Source organism: Engraulis encrasicolus, chromosome 11, assembly GCF_034702125.1.
Source record: "Engraulis encrasicolus isolate BLACKSEA-1 chromosome 11, IST_EnEncr_1.0, whole genome shotgun sequence".
NCBI lineage: Eukaryota > Metazoa > Chordata > Actinopteri > Clupeiformes > Engraulidae > Engraulis > Engraulis encrasicolus.
Window position 1 is genome coordinate 42,999,006 of NC_085867.1, and position 16,704 is coordinate 43,015,709.

The following is a 16,704-nucleotide window of genomic DNA, read 5'->3' on the forward strand; positions in this document are numbered from 1 at the left end:
AGCAAATAATATGCAACAGCTTGCAATACGCGCACGAGAGAGAGAGAGAGAGAGACGTCTTCCACCATGTGCCGTGCCTTTGTAACGCATGCATACAGTAGGCTACCCCGCAACGTTCTTGATTAGGCCCACTGGTACTATACCCCACAAGTATTTTTTCATAACGTGCAGTGCCATTTTCCCCCGAAGTCATTCTAAAATATCGACAGAGATTTATGAGTGTCACGGCCATGATTTTTTTTACACATTGGACTCACTGGCTTATAAGAAGCTCTGGCAGTTTTTGACAATATTTTATTATTAGCCTACAATATGTCATTTTAATCATTGATTTCCCCAAATGGTATTTAAGTTGGACAATTTTATAGAGAAGTGTAGACAAGAGGAAATTAATGTAATATTTCAGTTGACTAAAATTATTTTAGATTTCGTCGACTAAAATTGTATGAATTTTAGTCGACTAAAATTAGACTAAAACAAAAATGATTTGAATGACTAAATTGTGACTAAAACTAAAATTAAATTTTCGTCAAGAGACTAAAACTAAAACTAAATTAAAAATTCCTGTCAAAATTAACACTGGTTTCCACGCGTGTTTGTCCGTCCGTGCGTGTGTTTGTCCGTCCGTGCGTGTGTTTGTCCGTCCGTGCGTGTGTTTGTCCGTCCGTGCGTGTGTTTGTCCGTCCGTGCGTGTGTTTGTCCGTGCGTGTGTTTGTCCGTGCGTGTGTTTGTCCGTCCGTGCGTGTGTTTGTCCGTCCGTGCGTGTGTTTGTCCGTGCGTGTGTGTCCGTGCGCGCGTGTTATAAAGTACATGGGGGCCAGGGGATGCTGCATGTAAGCCAGAGCTCAGAGGGAGACTGGAGACCTGAGCTGCCTGGATGTTATTGGCTGCCTGGGTATTATTAGGAGATGATGATGATGATGATGATGATGTGCATGGATGGGTCAGGGCAATGGCCATGAACTCCATTAGACCATGACATATTGAATACATAATGCACACGTGCACACCACACACACACATGCGTGCACACCACACACACACATGCGTGCACACACGCGCACACACACAAATGGGCGTACACACAAATGGGCGTACACACGCGTGCGTGCACGCACGCACGCACGCGCACGCACGCACGCGCACGCACGCATGTATACACGCACATACCTTGCACTGTAACCTCAAAATGATTGTCATATTAACTCTTGCACCTTCTTGCATACTTCATTCATGCACTCAAGAAGAACATGGATTGAGACATTAGTTGTACTGTTTGTACGGGCTGTACTGGCCTACGCTTTTGATGTGTTAAGGGCTGTAAGGGCACACGCATGCACAAAAACCATTTTCTATCCGACCCACGGACCAACAGTGGTGTGCCAAAACAAAATGGGTCACAATTGAATGGTCATAGAAAATTATGGGTCCCAAAGCATTCCTGTTAAGAATCACTGCTTTAATTCCTATTCACATGGTTCTTTTTGTTTGTGCAGAGGCATATACCGCATTAAAATCCCAAGAGTTTCAGTGCAACACACACACACACACACACACACACACACACACACACACACACACACACACACACACACACACACACACACACACACACACACACACACACACACACACAGTGGTAGGGGCCACAGGGCTTCTTCCTACCTGCAATAGGTGATGACGAGCAGGTTCCCATCATGGGCACATTTTTGTCCCCTTGTACTTTGGGGGCCCCACGGGTCTGGTGCTGTAATGCTGACTGCCTATTTAAAGCCTCCTTTTTCACAATGTTTGCAGATTTCAGATGCAGTGGTACAACAATATGATATTAATAGTGCATTTGAATGGATTTCTGAATAGATTTCCATAATTAAGTTAGATTGTTTTTCCAATTTGTTAATAACCACTGTCTGCCCTGAGAATATCCGGAAGTCCGGAACATTCCTTTGAGCAAAGAGCTGAAGCTTTGTGCTGACAGTGAAATTGTTTTTTTTCCTTCATATGCAACTACGGTAAAATGACCTGTAAGGGATTGTTCAAACTTCTACCAGTAGCTAGCATAGTAGTTTGTACTACTACTACTACCAGTAGTACTAGTACAAAAATAACTTTGAAATGGCAGACATCGTCCAAATGGTTGTCGACTGCAATGCAGATTGCAAAGAGAATTTGTCAGACTTGGCTGTTGACTCAGAAAATGTTTGAACCACCAGTAACATTGTTGACCTGCATAGATGGTTTTGGATGGTTGTAGAAATGCAGCTGTCTGCTGCCAGTGTTAACTTGTGACATTGCACACGGTAGGATTGCAGCCCTAGTCACAGTACTAGCCTCTCTTGTGGCAGAGGCAGGCAAACTGCATTGAGAGAGTTACAACTCCTGCCGTGCTGTATGTTCTCTTCTGCCTCTGCTCTCAACACGGGCCACGTACTGTAGCCAGGCCTCTAAATTAACGGGTTTTTTTTTCATCACCAGCCAAAATGACTAGTAGATGTTAATCTGACAAGTGAACCACACACTCACTAATGGGTCGAAGAGGCTAGTAAGTTTTATTTTGTACCAGCCAAGCAAATAGTGTGACGGGCAGGACCTTAACCCCTTAAAGGGGTATGCCACTATTTTGGGGCTTAATGCAGTTAAAATCGTTGGCATGTAGCAATGCTACACGGATCCATTGACTTTCACTAGCTTAGCGACATACTCCCTCTATAAACCCCAGCCAACGATTTTAATTTTATTAAGCCCCAAAATAGTGGCACACCCCTTTAAGACACAGCCCCTGTTATAAATGAGATGTTACCAGAATGGCAATGACCAAGTCGTAATGTATTACTAAAGGCCCTGTGCACCGTCATAGTGGTTTAGTTGCTAGGGTAGTTAAGCTTTTTTTTCAGTGACTATTACAACATCCCGGTGGTGGGACGTTGTCTGGTAAGGGGCTACCTTTCTGAGCTTGGGAAATGTGCCTCTGCTCTGGGAAGGGGGGTGGGTGGGGTTGCTGGGTGAGAGTGGAGGGCCTCCGACCGTCACATGTTAGTGGCCACTGGTTTGGGTAGTCCTGCCATCACGTGTTAGTTGTTTGGTTGGTTAGTTAATTAGTTAGTTAGTTAGTTAAACGTAATTGTACCCATGGGGCAGTTTTGATCTGATCTGCAGCACAGTCGCATACACACCAAACATGATGCACACAGCCAGACATACACCATCAACCCTGCATCATCAAACAAGGAAGCAGGCCAGGGCCCCTGACAGCTTTGTCTGGTCAAAGGACAAGGTCATCTGAAAGACCTCCCCCCAATACATTCAATGCAATGAGGACCCAGTTCTGTGCCCCCTCTTCTCCCTGGGGCCCAGGATAACAACCCCTTTGTCCCCCCCCCCTCGGTGAACTTCTCTGCAAGGAAGACATGGTGATTTGCAGTTGCAGAGTGGCCCCTGGGTGGCCGTGTCGTGTCGTGTGGTCACGTGTGAGTGGCTCCTGGCTCTCTAGGCAGCTCTGGTGTTTATCTCCCGGCCCCAGTGTTTACAAACCGCCCTCCCGCCTGCTCGCTTCACACGCTCCAGTCAGCTGGGAATTGATGGCCTCGACTCTGTCCTCCATCCTCAGCCAACTAATGCCAGCACACACACGCACGCAGTCGCACACATACACATGCGCGCACACACACCCGCACACACACAAATGCGCGCACACACACCCGCACACACGCAATCTGACATGCTTCAGCAGTACACACTGTCGTGCTCTCTCTCTCTCGCTCGCGGTCTCTCTCACTCTCTCACTCTCTCTCTCTCTCTCTCTCTCTCTCTCTCTCTCTCTCTCTCTCTCTCTCTCTCTCTCTTGCACTCTCTCTCTGTCTCTCTCGTACACACACACTCTCTCTCTCGCACTCTCTCTCGTACTCTCTCTCTCTCTCTCTCTCTCTCTCTCTCTCTCTCTCTCTCTCTCTCTCTCTCTCGTACACACACACATGCACACCAGCCTGTGCTTCTGTTTTCCCTCCCACTGTGTGTCTAGCTATTGTCCCTTGTCTTCCCAAGTGGGCTGAGAAGTGTTGCCTGTCAGTGTTAGTGCTTTATGGCGTTTGCCACTCTGTTACCCTAGCGTTCAGTATCCAGCTGTATTGAAATGATCTAAAAGGAAGTCCAGCTTCTTACAAACTTGAAAAAAATGCCATCGCTGTCCATCTTGTTTTAGAGGCAATATTTATAGAGTATATATAGAGTGCCCTTGTATCATTTTGGTAATGATACTGTGACTGCTGTTGAGGGATATTATTGTGTGTGTGTGTGTCTGTGTCTTTGTCGATGTGTGTCCATGTTTCCCCTCTCTTTATGTGCGTGCGTGCGTGCGTGCACGACAGTATGTTTTTTCTGTTGTGTGTTCAGCATTGTGTGTTTATAATGAACTGTATAAGAAATGAATTCTGGACGTAGCCCTGACACAAACAGTAGGGCACTTCACTGTTGCACCGGGAAACCGGGTACGATTCCCGACCCGAGGTCATTTCTTGATCCTCCCCCATCTCTCACCCACTGGTTTCCTGTCCCACTCTTCACTGTCCTGTCTAAATAAAATTAAAATAAATAAATAAATAATGGATTATTGATACATGGTTTCAGTGGCTGATTGTCTGGTTCTGTGTGTGCCAGAGTGACTCAGCCACGCCCCAGCGAGAGGGAGACGGGCAGCTCCAGCGAATCAGAGAGCAGCTCTGGCTCCGAGTCGGACAGCGAGAGCAGTGAGGGAGAGGAGGCGGAGCAAGCCCCCCACGCGCCCCCTCGCAGCAGCAGTCCCCCCGCCCCAAACAAGGTACCCAAATACACACACACACACACACATATACACACTCATACACACATAAACACACACACACACGTGCACGCGCACGCGCACGCACGCACGCGCGCGCCCCCTCGCAGCAGCAGTCCCCCGGCCCCAAACAAGGTACCCAAATACACACACACACGCATATATACACACACATATACACACTCGCATAAACACATAAGCACACACACACACGCGCGCACACACGCGCCCCCCTTGTAGCAGCAGTCCCCCTCCCCCAAACAAGGCACCCAAATACACACACACTTATACACACTCATACACACATAAACACACACACACACACACACACACACACACACACACACACACACACACACACACACACACACACACACACACACACACACACACACACACACACACACACACACGGCCCCTCGTAGCATCAGCTCTTCCACAAACAAGGTACCCAAATACACACACACATACAGTATACACACTCTCTCTCACGTACGTACACATACATACACATGCGCTCTCTGACACACACACACACACACACACACACACACACACACACACACACACACACACACACACACACACACACACACACACACACACACACACACACACACACACACACACTCACACTTTAACGTTAAAATATACAGTATATGAAACTAAGGAGAAACTCTCACACTCTCACAAACACTCACATACTGAGACACAAACGCACATACACAGATCATTTTTGCATGGCTGGTTATTTTACACATTTTCGTTGACTAGGCATTTGGACCGGTTGCCAAGAAAACCACCCACGGTTTATCTGGAAGCCAGTCAAATTCCAGTTTCCAGTTATTACTCTGTCATAACAGACCTGAACCTCTGTTGTTGTATTTAACATCTTCATTAAACGAATACGTATATGTTTTTACAGAGTAGGAAGATCTCTGAAGATTGTCACATAATTATTAATATGTTGATGTTGTAGACTTAACAAGGTTAGGAGCTGGCTTCATTCATCCAGGTAAGTTTGGAGTGCTGGCCACATGTCAAAATGGTAAAAGTAGGTCATGATTTGCATATGTTTAATTCCTCTTAATACTGTATGTTGTTGACAATTAAGCCTTTTAACTAAGGGTTGAAATCTGGGGTGGAAAAAAGAGAGTAGAGTGTCTTGGCAAGGAGTAGTAGATCAATATCAGTATCAATATAAGTATCTTGTCAATGTTTTGTTTTTTGTGTTTGTGTCTCTGTGCTGTATGTCACTTCTGTATGTGTGTGTATGTGTGTGTGTGTGTGTGTGTAACTGTTTGTCTTTTCTGTGTTTTTTGTGACCGTGTGTGTCACGGCAGGCCGAGGGCTCGCAGGCAGCGTCGGCAGCGACAGGGGTGAATGAGTGGTCCCTGAGTCGCTGGCTGGAGCTGAAGGATCACCCGCAGCAGCAGCCCGGCCTAGGGAGCGGCGAGGCCCAGGAGGGTGGCGCTAGTGAGGCAGAGGCCCTGCCACTGCACAGGTCCCCCTCCATCCGCAGCCCCAGCCCCAGCCCCAGCCCCGTCTGCACTCCCAAAGCCCCCGAAGACACCACCACAACCACCAGCAGCAGCAACAACAACAGCCCTACCCCCTCACCCCGCCACCACCAGCACTACGATTCCCACAGTTCACCTGTGCAACCCGAGTCGGGCAGTCCCCAACACACACACTCGCATTCGCACTACGGCAGCTACAACCCCCACAGCTCGCCCACACAGCAGCAGCTGGCGAGCGCGTCGCCGCCCCCCACACACTACAGTTTTGACTCCCACCACACCTCCCCCGCCAGGACTACAACCCCCAGCAGCACACCACCACACTACGCCTACACTTCCCACAATTCATCGCTGCGCTCGGAGGCCGCTACGCCGCCGCCGCTGCGTCATTACGGCTACGAGACGCCACACTTGTCCCCCGTGCGGCCCCCGACGGAGCTCAAAGAACCCCAGTCGTCGTCCAAGTCGTCATCTGTCATCTGTCCTCCTGGCCAGCAGCACAGTAGGTCCCAGTCCCCCTCCCCAGCGCCACCTACAGGTGTGGTGGACAACGCGGTCAAGAAGGTCACGTCCAAGACCTCCAAGAAGAAGCAGCAGCAGCAGCATCAGAGCTCGGGCAGCAAAGCGTCGCGGTCAGACGACCACAAGCGACGGCACACGGACAATAGTAAGCTGCAGCAGCAGCAGCAGCCAGCAGCCTCTGACCAAAAAGGCACCTCCCTCACTGTCAAAGACCGGCCCAAAGTCAAGACGAAAACGGACTCGAGCAAGGCCTCAGAGCCTCCCACCCAGGCCCAGGTCAAGTCGAGCTCCAAGAGCGACAAGAAGGCCTCGTCCTCCAAACGCACCTCGGCCGAGAAGAAGACGACCTTGAAAGAGCTCGCCCCCAAGGTCACCCTCAAACTGTCCGTGGACCCCAAAGAGGTGGACGCCGCCTCTGCCGCCCTGCTAGCCTCCCATCATCCTCTGCCCTCCTTCAAATCGGCCAAAAGCAAGAACGGCATCACAGATGTCCACCAAGGTCAAACCAATGGCCTGCCGTCAAAGCCCAAGAAGAATAAGAAGCAGCAGCGTCGAGACGATGAGCGTCCTTCAGCGCTATCAGGTGGTCGGGAGGTGAATAGCAAGGCAGCTCCAAGAGGGGCTGTGCCTCCTCTCAGCTCCCTGGTGGTTAAGATCCCCCTCAGCCTGCTGTCCAGGGTGCCCACCTTCTCTCGAGACAATGGACCCTCTGGACCCTCCACCACCAAGCACCACACCAAACCACCACAAGGTGGCCCCACCAACACCACAATGGCCACCGCAAATGGCAGTGGTACCAGCGAGCCCACAGAGAAGAGGACAGGGCGCAGCAGAGACCAAGACAGAGACTCGGCAGCCAAAGCCAGCAGAAAAAGACCAGTGGGTGTCTTTTAAGTTTTAGTTTCTGTTTCACATCAAAATGATGACTCGCAAATATTGATGGTGTATGTTGTAAGGTCATTCAATGCACCGCTACAAAAAATCGAGTCTAGTGTCTAGTTAAGTTATTGTTCACATCAAAAAAATGATGACTCAGATTTGTTGTTTTATGTTGGTTCATTCGATGCACATCTAAGTGCAAAAAATCAGTAGGTGTCTAGTTTAGCTTTTGTTCACGTCAAAAAATTCTGACTCAAATTTGGTTTATGTTAAGCCCGTTCAATCGACAACAGCAATCAGTGGGTGTCTAGTTTTAGTTTCTATTTCACATCAAAAATGACACATGAAATTGGTGGTTTATGTTGATATCTCAATTGATAGGTTAATCAGTGGGTGTCTAGTTTAGTTTTTGTTCAGCTCAAGAACGAGACGCCAAATTGTTCTGTGTGTTTTTTTTTTAAAGTTTATCGACAGCAGCAATTGGTTGGTGTCAGTTAAGTTTTGCTGAAATCAACATGGTTTAGTGTATGCTGTGAAGTTCATTGGTTCATGCTGTGTTGGGTAAACAGCGATGAGTGGTGCTGGTGATGAATCAGTACAGATGAGTCAGGCATCAGATAGGCTATATGAGCCAAGGCAGTTGTTTGCTCATTGCCTAGGTCTCTTGCTGGCTTTGTGTGAAATGTCTGTATGAAAAGTTTGTTTGTGTCTGTGTTTGTGTGTAAGCTTGTATGCACACACGTATGTGTGTGTGTGTGTGTGTGTGTGTGTGTGTGTGTGTGTGTGTGTGTGTGCACGCACGTGGTATATGTGCGCATACATTTGTGGGTAACACTTTACTTTACGGATCGCTAATAAGGTGGTAATTTCGTGTTAATTTCATAGTTATTTCAGGATAATAACTGTTTGTTTTTAGTAACAACAGCAAAATAACCATACAGTTTCCAGTGCTGTGTGTGTGTGTGTGTGTGTGTGTGTGTGTGTGTGTGTGTGTGTGTGTGTGTGTGTGTGTGTGTGTGTGTGTGTGTGTGTGTGTGTGTGTGTGTGTGTGTGTGTGTGTGTGTGTGTGTGTGTGTGTGTGTGTGTGTGTGTGTGTGTGTGTGTGTGTGTCAACAAAGTGTCACCGTGCTGCGAGTCATCAGGGTGTCACCACAATGCACTGGAAACTGTATGGTTATTTTGCTGTTGTTACTAAAAACAAACAGTTATTACCCTGAAATAACTATGAAATAACTATGAAATTAACACGAAATTACCACTTTATTAGCGATCCGTAAAGTAAAGTGTTACCCATTTGTGTGTGTGTGTGCGTGCGTGTATGTGCGCATGCATTTGTGTGTGTGTGTTTATAACCCAGCTTGCGTGCATGCAGAGGCATTTGGGAGCTAACTGGCAAGTTGATGACGGGCCAGTGTAAACTCTGGGGTGGAGAGGCAGACAGATAAACAGGCAGGCAGCTCAGAAAGCAGCTCCAGCATGGACGAGTAGCCATGTGTGACAATGAGTCAGGCCCAGGGTGAGGACATGTCACAGTAACAGCAGCTGGCGGGGGAAGCTTTGTGTGTGTGTGTGTGTGTGTGTGTGTGTGTGTGTGTGTGTGCGTGCGTGCTTGCCCACGTTTGTGTGCGCATGTGAGTTTGCACGTTTGTGTGCGCATGTGAGTCTGCACGTTTGTGTGCGCATGTGAGTCTGCACGTTTGTGTGCGCATGCGCCCATGTACGTGTGTGTGCATGCGTCCACGTTATGTGTGTGTGTGTGCGAGCGTTGAAAAGTATGCAAGCATGCAGTCAGTGTGTGAGATTGAGTGCCACTCTTGTCCCCAAGGTCTTGGCACCCGAGCCAGCCTGGCCCCCTGTTCAGTCAGTAGAGAGTAGGGCTGGGAATCGATCCAAATTTCCTGGATCTAATCGATTCCGATCCAGAAGGTTGCAATCCGATTCGATCCACGATCCGATTCGATTCAATTCAATATCGATCTTTTGTATTGCTGGGTTGTCACTTTAACCCATTTATAACTAGAATTCTAAGACTGACTATGAAAACCTAAATATCTCAGCCTTTGACCACAAACAAAACAAAAATGGTATGTGAGAAATAAGTGGGAAACTGTAGAGAGCTACAGGATGTGGTTGAGAAAATAGCGCCTATAATGATCTACAAAAGATCGATCCACAAAGTTGTGAATAGATATTGCCCTTTTTGAACGCGAATCGATATCGGATCGTGATTCGATCTTTTGAACCCAGCCCTAGTAGAGAGCTCCCTGCCACCCAGTCAGCCACCCAGCAACCACCACCAAACACCCACTATCCCACCGCACCGCACCGCACCGCACCGCACCCCAGCTAGCTATTGCTGCCTCAGGCCATCACATTAAACGCCATCTGCCTGCTTCTCGGTTGTGTGTGTGTGTGTGCGCGCGCGCGAGCGCGAGCGAGTGTGCATGCGTGTGCATGCGTGTGTGTGTGCATCTTCCTCCCCACACACAAACACCAACTCAAAAACCTGTACACACACGCACATACACTCGTGAAACAAATACCACACACATTACTGTATATACACATACACTCACAGAAGGCAAACCACATCGTTTGGTCCTTTACGACGAGGGTGTAGGTCTACAGTGCTTAATGCATGCCTGCAGTGTAGAGGGAATGACTGGCAGTCTTATGTTGTTTTTTTATGCACATAGCACATGGAGTTTTTACTTTGCGATTTAATGCACATGGTGAATTCGTTTCGGAGTTTTTAACTTCAAGGTTTTGTTGTTGTGATGTTTTGCTTTTACTGCTGGGATTTGTTACATTGCATGCTCTGCATCTGGCAAAGCCAAGGCGTTTCCCATGGGTTGTTTATTAAGGTATTATTAGCCTGTTTTTAGGTGGTGGTGGTGGTGGTGGTAGCGTTTGAGGTGAGGATCAGGATTATAGCTGATTATAGCATTATATCAACCTTAAAATTGTGCACGTAAGTCCTTTGCCTCCTTTGTTGCAGACATGAATGGAAGGGGGCGGTTTTAAACGATGACCAGCAGCACAGTAGGGGTGTACATCACAGCCTTCATGGCGATTCGATTTGATTTGATATCGATATCCATTGTTATTTACACCCCAACAGCCAGTGGTCGAGTTGTAAAATCAAACCAGGGGGGATGGTCAGAGATTGATTATGATTATTGGGGGTTCGGGGCTTTCTCCCCCGTGAAAAAATTGAAAATGTAGTTGTTAAAAGTGCAATTTTAACACAGTATGTGCAGAAGAGAAGCCTGTTTTAGAGGGGGATGATTCTTGACAATTTTCTTTGAGGGGGAAGATTTTAGACCCTTTTCAATGTTGGGGGGATGGCATCCCCCCTCATCCCCCTACAACTCAAGCCCTGCCAACAGCACAGTATATTCATGGATCTGATCCTATATGTTGTAGTTAGTTCAGTAGGTGGGAGTGAAGCCTATTCACCAGTCATTAGGCTCGTTATAACCAGAATGCATCAAACTGGCAAAGTGCGCATGCCCACTGCCCAGCAAAAGCAGCACTGCTTCGTCACGAACGAGACCATTTTTCAGCACCCAAAGGTATATTTTGAGAACACAAAACTTTGTACACAATTGAACCATTTTACAAGTTTTGTGTCTGCGAGTTCTATTGTGCAAGTTGTGTTGTGCGCCCAGTTATTGGTAACCTGGGGTGTGATTCTCAACAGTGTCGTTGCTAACTAAGTTGGCAACTTACTTAGTTGTAATGCAATTTCCCATTGGCCACTTACTAAGTTGCTAATTGTTTAGCAACAACACTGTTGAGAAACAGGGTCCTAGCTCTTTGAATGTGGCTCTGCCTTGCTCCTCAAACATTCATCTGCAAGTGTGGCTGCACACTTAGGCCTTTTTTAGACAGCCATGCTTTCAGAGAGCTAATGATCCGTGATTGTAGCACCCTCTTGTCTGACTTTTTTAATGACAAGCTGCTTTAATCACTCACAGATTCGAAAATACATTTGGAATTGCAGAATTAATGTCAAGGAGGGAGTCCATGTGAGCCACCTTTGTTGTTTCCAACAACTGTCGCGTTTCTTTGCGTCTCCCTTCTCCGCTATGTAGCTCTGAAAATGTGGGCACGGTGCAAATCAAGAAATCCACTCAGATCCATGATTGGGAAGCTGAGCATAAATGCATGGATCTGCCAAGAGCCAGGTTAAATCATTGGTGCTAAACTGGCAAAATGTACTCTAATGCACTATGAATGCAAAATTTACTTTTTTACTAAATTGACTCCATAGCGCCCTCAGTCATGTATGGGGAAACACTGGACCTGCTTAGATTGGAGTGTGTGAAATGAAGTCATGTGTTAGAAATGGAACAGAAACCTTAAAATGTTATGTTTGAGCAAGGGGTAAAAAATACAAAAAGGAGAGCCCTGGGCATCTTCTAAATCCTTCTTTTTGGGATAAATTAAGTATGAAATCGTAGCTCCTCCAGAAGTATTTTATCTATCAATTTATCGTTTGTTTGGAGTTGGGGTTGGGGGATTACTCACTAAATTTCAGGGGGACAGTGTCTCCAAGCAAATACTGAGCATGCTACTGTATGTTGGCTGTTGTTTTTGATATGACACGTGGCCATGGTGTTAAAATGGCTGATCTCTGTGGTGTTTCTTGCAGGCAGAGAAGGAGAAGGAGGACAAGTCCCAGCCCAGGAAGAAGTTAAAGCTGGACAAAGAGGCCAAGAGGTCTTCCTCACCCGCCTCCTCCTCTTCCTCAGCACCCTCCTGCCCAGCCCCCACTAAACCAGAGTGAGTTGCAATAGTAGTAGCAGTGGTGGTGGTGGTGGTGATGAATCATATTACATTACATTACGTTTAGCAGACGCCTTTGACCAAAGTGTCTTACAAGGAGGAAATGTAAGGGGCCAGCGCAGAGTACAGTAGTATACAAGGTACAGAGTATACGATCATATTATTTTAGTAGTTGACTAATCTTTGGATTCAGTGTAGTCAGCAATTATTTCTGCCCTGATCCCACTTGCTCCAACCTGTTTCCGTTGACATAAAGTAGTGTTTCTCAACGGGGCCGTACAGCCCTAGCCTAGCGCAGCCAGACCCGTACAGCAAAAAGCTGTACCAGGGTCTAGGAGGGCTGGGCGGCAGTGTGGGCGGGATAAACGGTTGCTTCAGCACTCAACGTCACGCAATAGGATGGTGGAACAACCAATCCCCACACACTTCTGTGTAACGTCACAGCTGTCTTTCACAACGTACACGCGACACGCCCCTTTGTATGTGCAGCGGCAACTTCGAGCCGTCGTAGCAGTGAATTCGTGTGATGACCACAGCCACAAACAAGTTTCCTAATAAATCGTGTTTTCACTTATACAGTTCAAAAATGCATCGTTTTCAACCACATGGCCCTCCTTGATAAATCAGCGAAATGTCGAGCAATGTGGGGCTTGTTAAATGGTTATATTTATGATTGTTGTCAACATGGCATATTCGGTGTTAGCTAGCTAGCTGTATACCCATAACTAATACATGGCTAGCCGCTAGCTCGGTAGACTAGGTGTCATTCCCATCTATTTAGTAAGCGACTTACAGACTTTCAAAGCTCCCAAATGTCTCGTTTTTAATGACATGGATCTTATTAGAATTTGGGGCAGGCATATAATACAAGGCTGGATACCTAGCTCTGTTATTGACGACAGGTTAGCTAGCCACTAGCGAGGGCCTCTTTGTAGGTGAAGCGGCAACTTCCAGCCGTCGTAGCAGTGAAAGCGTGTGATGACCACAGCCATAAACAAGTTTCCTAAAAAATCGTGTTTTCACTTATACAGTTCAAAAATGCCTCGTTTTCAACCACATGGCCCTCTTTGATCAATCAGCGAAATGTCGAGCAATTTGGGGCTTGTTAAATGGTTATATTTATGATTGTTGTCAACATGGCATGGTCGGTGTTAGCTAGCTAGCTGTATACCCATAACTTTCCCTGATTGTCGCTCCCAACGCAGGACGCTCCCCGGTCAGCTCGCTCCCACTAGCCAGACTATCGATCCCATCTATTTAGTAAGCTACTCAAAGACTTTCAAAGCTCCCAAATGTCTCGTTTTTAATGGCATGTGTCTTATTAGAAATTGGGGCCGCAATTTCATTCTACACCTACAGTAGTGGTCTGATAATAGCGTGTGGCTATCTGGTTCTGTAAAATGCTCAACTTAGCTTACCGAGCTAGTTTAAAACATCGAATGATCAAATGGTAATGTGTTGAGATCTATTTGTGTCCGATAAGTTCATGGTGTATTATTACATCAATCCATGTCAGCCACGAAATGTATTAATGCTATCATCCAGGCTTTTTAAATTAAGTAAACACTTTCGTGCTGTACGTAGCACGGACGGACACCATGTTTCTTCTTAGAAAGTTTCCTGTTTACTAGGTAGCCCGGCCCCCCTCGCGATTTGATTGGCCCTGTCATCGGATAACTTTCAGCCTCGCAAAACGACCGGGGTCCGCTAGACTGCCCCCGGGAGCAAATTCAATTTGCGGTCGCTAGGGGCGTCTAGATTTCTAGGCTAGTACAGCCCCCCAGGGGGCGTTGAGATGGATAAAACTGAGAGGGGGTGGTGCTTAGTTGCCATTAGGGGGCATTAGTCCATTTCACTTTTTAATACTAAGGAGGGCATTGTCAGGCTTATGATGAGGTCAAGGGGAGTTGGGAGGTTTGTGATGAGGCTAAGGGGGCGTTTGTTCAAAAAAAGGTTGAGAGCCACTGACCTTAAGTCTCTTAGTAAATACTACATGAACAGAATGACAATGCCAAAAAAATTAAAAGCTGAAAAAACAACATTTATGTGTCTTTTTGCCACAAAAAATTGAGTTACTGCACTCTTGGCTAGTATTACAGTACTGCCACAAAATGGAGTTACTGCAGGAGTTACTGCGTTCTTGGCTAGTATTACTGTCTACTCCCAAACCATTCCCATTGGAAAGTGCAGCAGTAACTCACCGACTTACTGCGTTTTTGTTTTGCACGACGTAACCTTTAATCCAACACCGCAGTAACTTCTTTTGTAATTTTTGCACTTTCAAAATGATTTTTCTCTAAAACGGGACGATGTTGGACCACCATTTTTTGACACAAGACAAATGAAGCCCATTTCCGATCTAAACTCAATTTCGACCATTTTTGAGTTACTGCGTTCTTGTTTTGCAGGGCAGTATACTAAATGCTTGATTATTGCATTGTATTAGTGGTTGATTGGCATTGTGTTGATGACTATTTTGAAAATACCCGTTGTAAAAAACAGCACTATCTTAATGTAGCAGGACTAAACTCATTCATAGCAAGCAACTATAGAGTACACGTGTCACACAGGTGCGTAATCAAAACCAGACACGATCGCACAAAAAAAATGTCTGAAAGAGACGGCGGGGACTTTCAATTGGAAAGTACCCATAATCCAAGTCTGGCAAAACCCTGCCTCTCCTCTCCTCTCCTCTCCTCTCCTCTCCTCTCCTCTCCTCTCCTCTCTTCTCTTCTCTTCTCTTCTCTTCGCCTCTCCTCGCCTCTCCTCTCCTCTCCTCTCCTCTCCTTTCCCCATTCTCAGCACCATGTTTTCTCCTCTATCCTTGCCTCCCTCCAGTGGGCCCAAGACTGCAGAGGAGGACAGAAAAGAGTCCAAGAAGGAGAAGAAGAAAAAGAAGCCTGTCCCTGCCCCGGCCCCGACTCCTGGCCCTGGCCCTGGCCCTGGCCCTGACCTCTGCTCCAGCACACAAACACCGCCGGCAGCACAGGAGCCCTCCAAGGGTCCCGGCGGGCTGAAGAGGCCCCTGGCGGACGCCTCGTCTGGGGGGGGCAAAGGGGCCAGCACCAGCAGCCAGCCCGGGGACGCCACAGCCAAGCACAAGAAGAGCTCCGGCAAGCGCAGCGAGCACAACAAGACTGCCAAGGTATGGCCAAGCTTTATGCACGCGCACAAATGCATACAATACGTGTACATACAAAGCTGCACATCAGTGCCTACACAAACTTTTTTTTTTACTGATGGTATAAAATAAAATGGAATGTCTGCTGCTCTCTTGCTCTGATTTTGCTTCGTCTGATAAAGAACAAATAGCTCAACATTTCACTGGGAAATAAATCAAAATGGCGGAGAGTGTATAGACATTCCCTTCTATTTTATATTTATATCTGTAGTTTTTTTTAACTGTTCTGACAATGAAGTAAATTACAGAATGCATGCTTCAAGTGCACCTGTTACCATACCTGTCAACCATCCCTAATTTCCCGGGAAACTCCCTAATTTTTACTCATTTCCCGATTTCTTCCCGATTTGATTTTTTTCCCGGAAATATCCCGGATTTTTCACATCATCAAAAAACACCGTCGGTCCAGTAGGCTATTTATAGGCTACCCACGGCCCTGTCCGACGAGCCACACCCCCTCTTGAAGAGAGACAAGGGTCTTGCTTATCAAGCTACCTGCCAGAAGACGGTATGCCAGATACCACCAAGAATTGAAGTTCCTTGAAAATACGAGCTGTCAACCTCGAGCTCCGTAGCGCTTGTGCGCCCACTCTTTCCCTCAGAAACCGTCAGTTCATGCAACGCATCAAACAGCCTCGGAACAGCGAATCATGCGATTAAACTAACCACAACCTGTACCAGCAGGAAGTTTTGCACGAACAGACAACTTTGTGCGACAAAACAACAAGAAGAAACGCATTGCGCTCATTTCATTGTTTTGTTTTCATTGCATTGTTTCTCCACGCTGTAAAACGTGTGCTGAGGGATTTTAGACAGGATCTGTCTTTGCACGCGCGCTGTTGTGAAAAGCAGAGTGGAACGCACCGTCCGATCTGTCTCTGTCATCCCGTTGACTGTCAAAATTTGGCCTTTAGAAATTTTCCCGGATTTTGGCTTAAAATATGGTAATTTTCCCGGATTTTGGGAGCTCAAAGTTGACAGGTATGCCTGTTACAGAA

The 16,704-nt window shown here is 46.9% G+C and overlaps 1 protein-coding gene across 2 annotated transcripts in view; it reads left to right on the forward strand.

Moving 5' to 3' along the window:
• aff1 (AF4/FMR2 family, member 1) overlaps nucleotides 1-16,704 on the forward strand; it is a 94,775-nt gene that overhangs the window by 67,758 nt on the left and 10,313 nt on the right. For both annotated transcript variants that reach the window (XM_063210694.1, XM_063210695.1), the window contains 4 exons: nucleotides 4,654-4,813; nucleotides 6,157-7,734; nucleotides 12,392-12,522; nucleotides 15,364-15,670. In XM_063210694.1, the coding sequence (XP_063066764.1) occupies nucleotides 4,654-4,813; nucleotides 6,157-7,734; nucleotides 12,392-12,522; nucleotides 15,364-15,670 (2,176 nt within the window). The remainder of the gene's footprint in view (nucleotides 1-4,653; nucleotides 4,814-6,156; nucleotides 7,735-12,391; nucleotides 12,523-15,363; nucleotides 15,671-16,704) is intronic.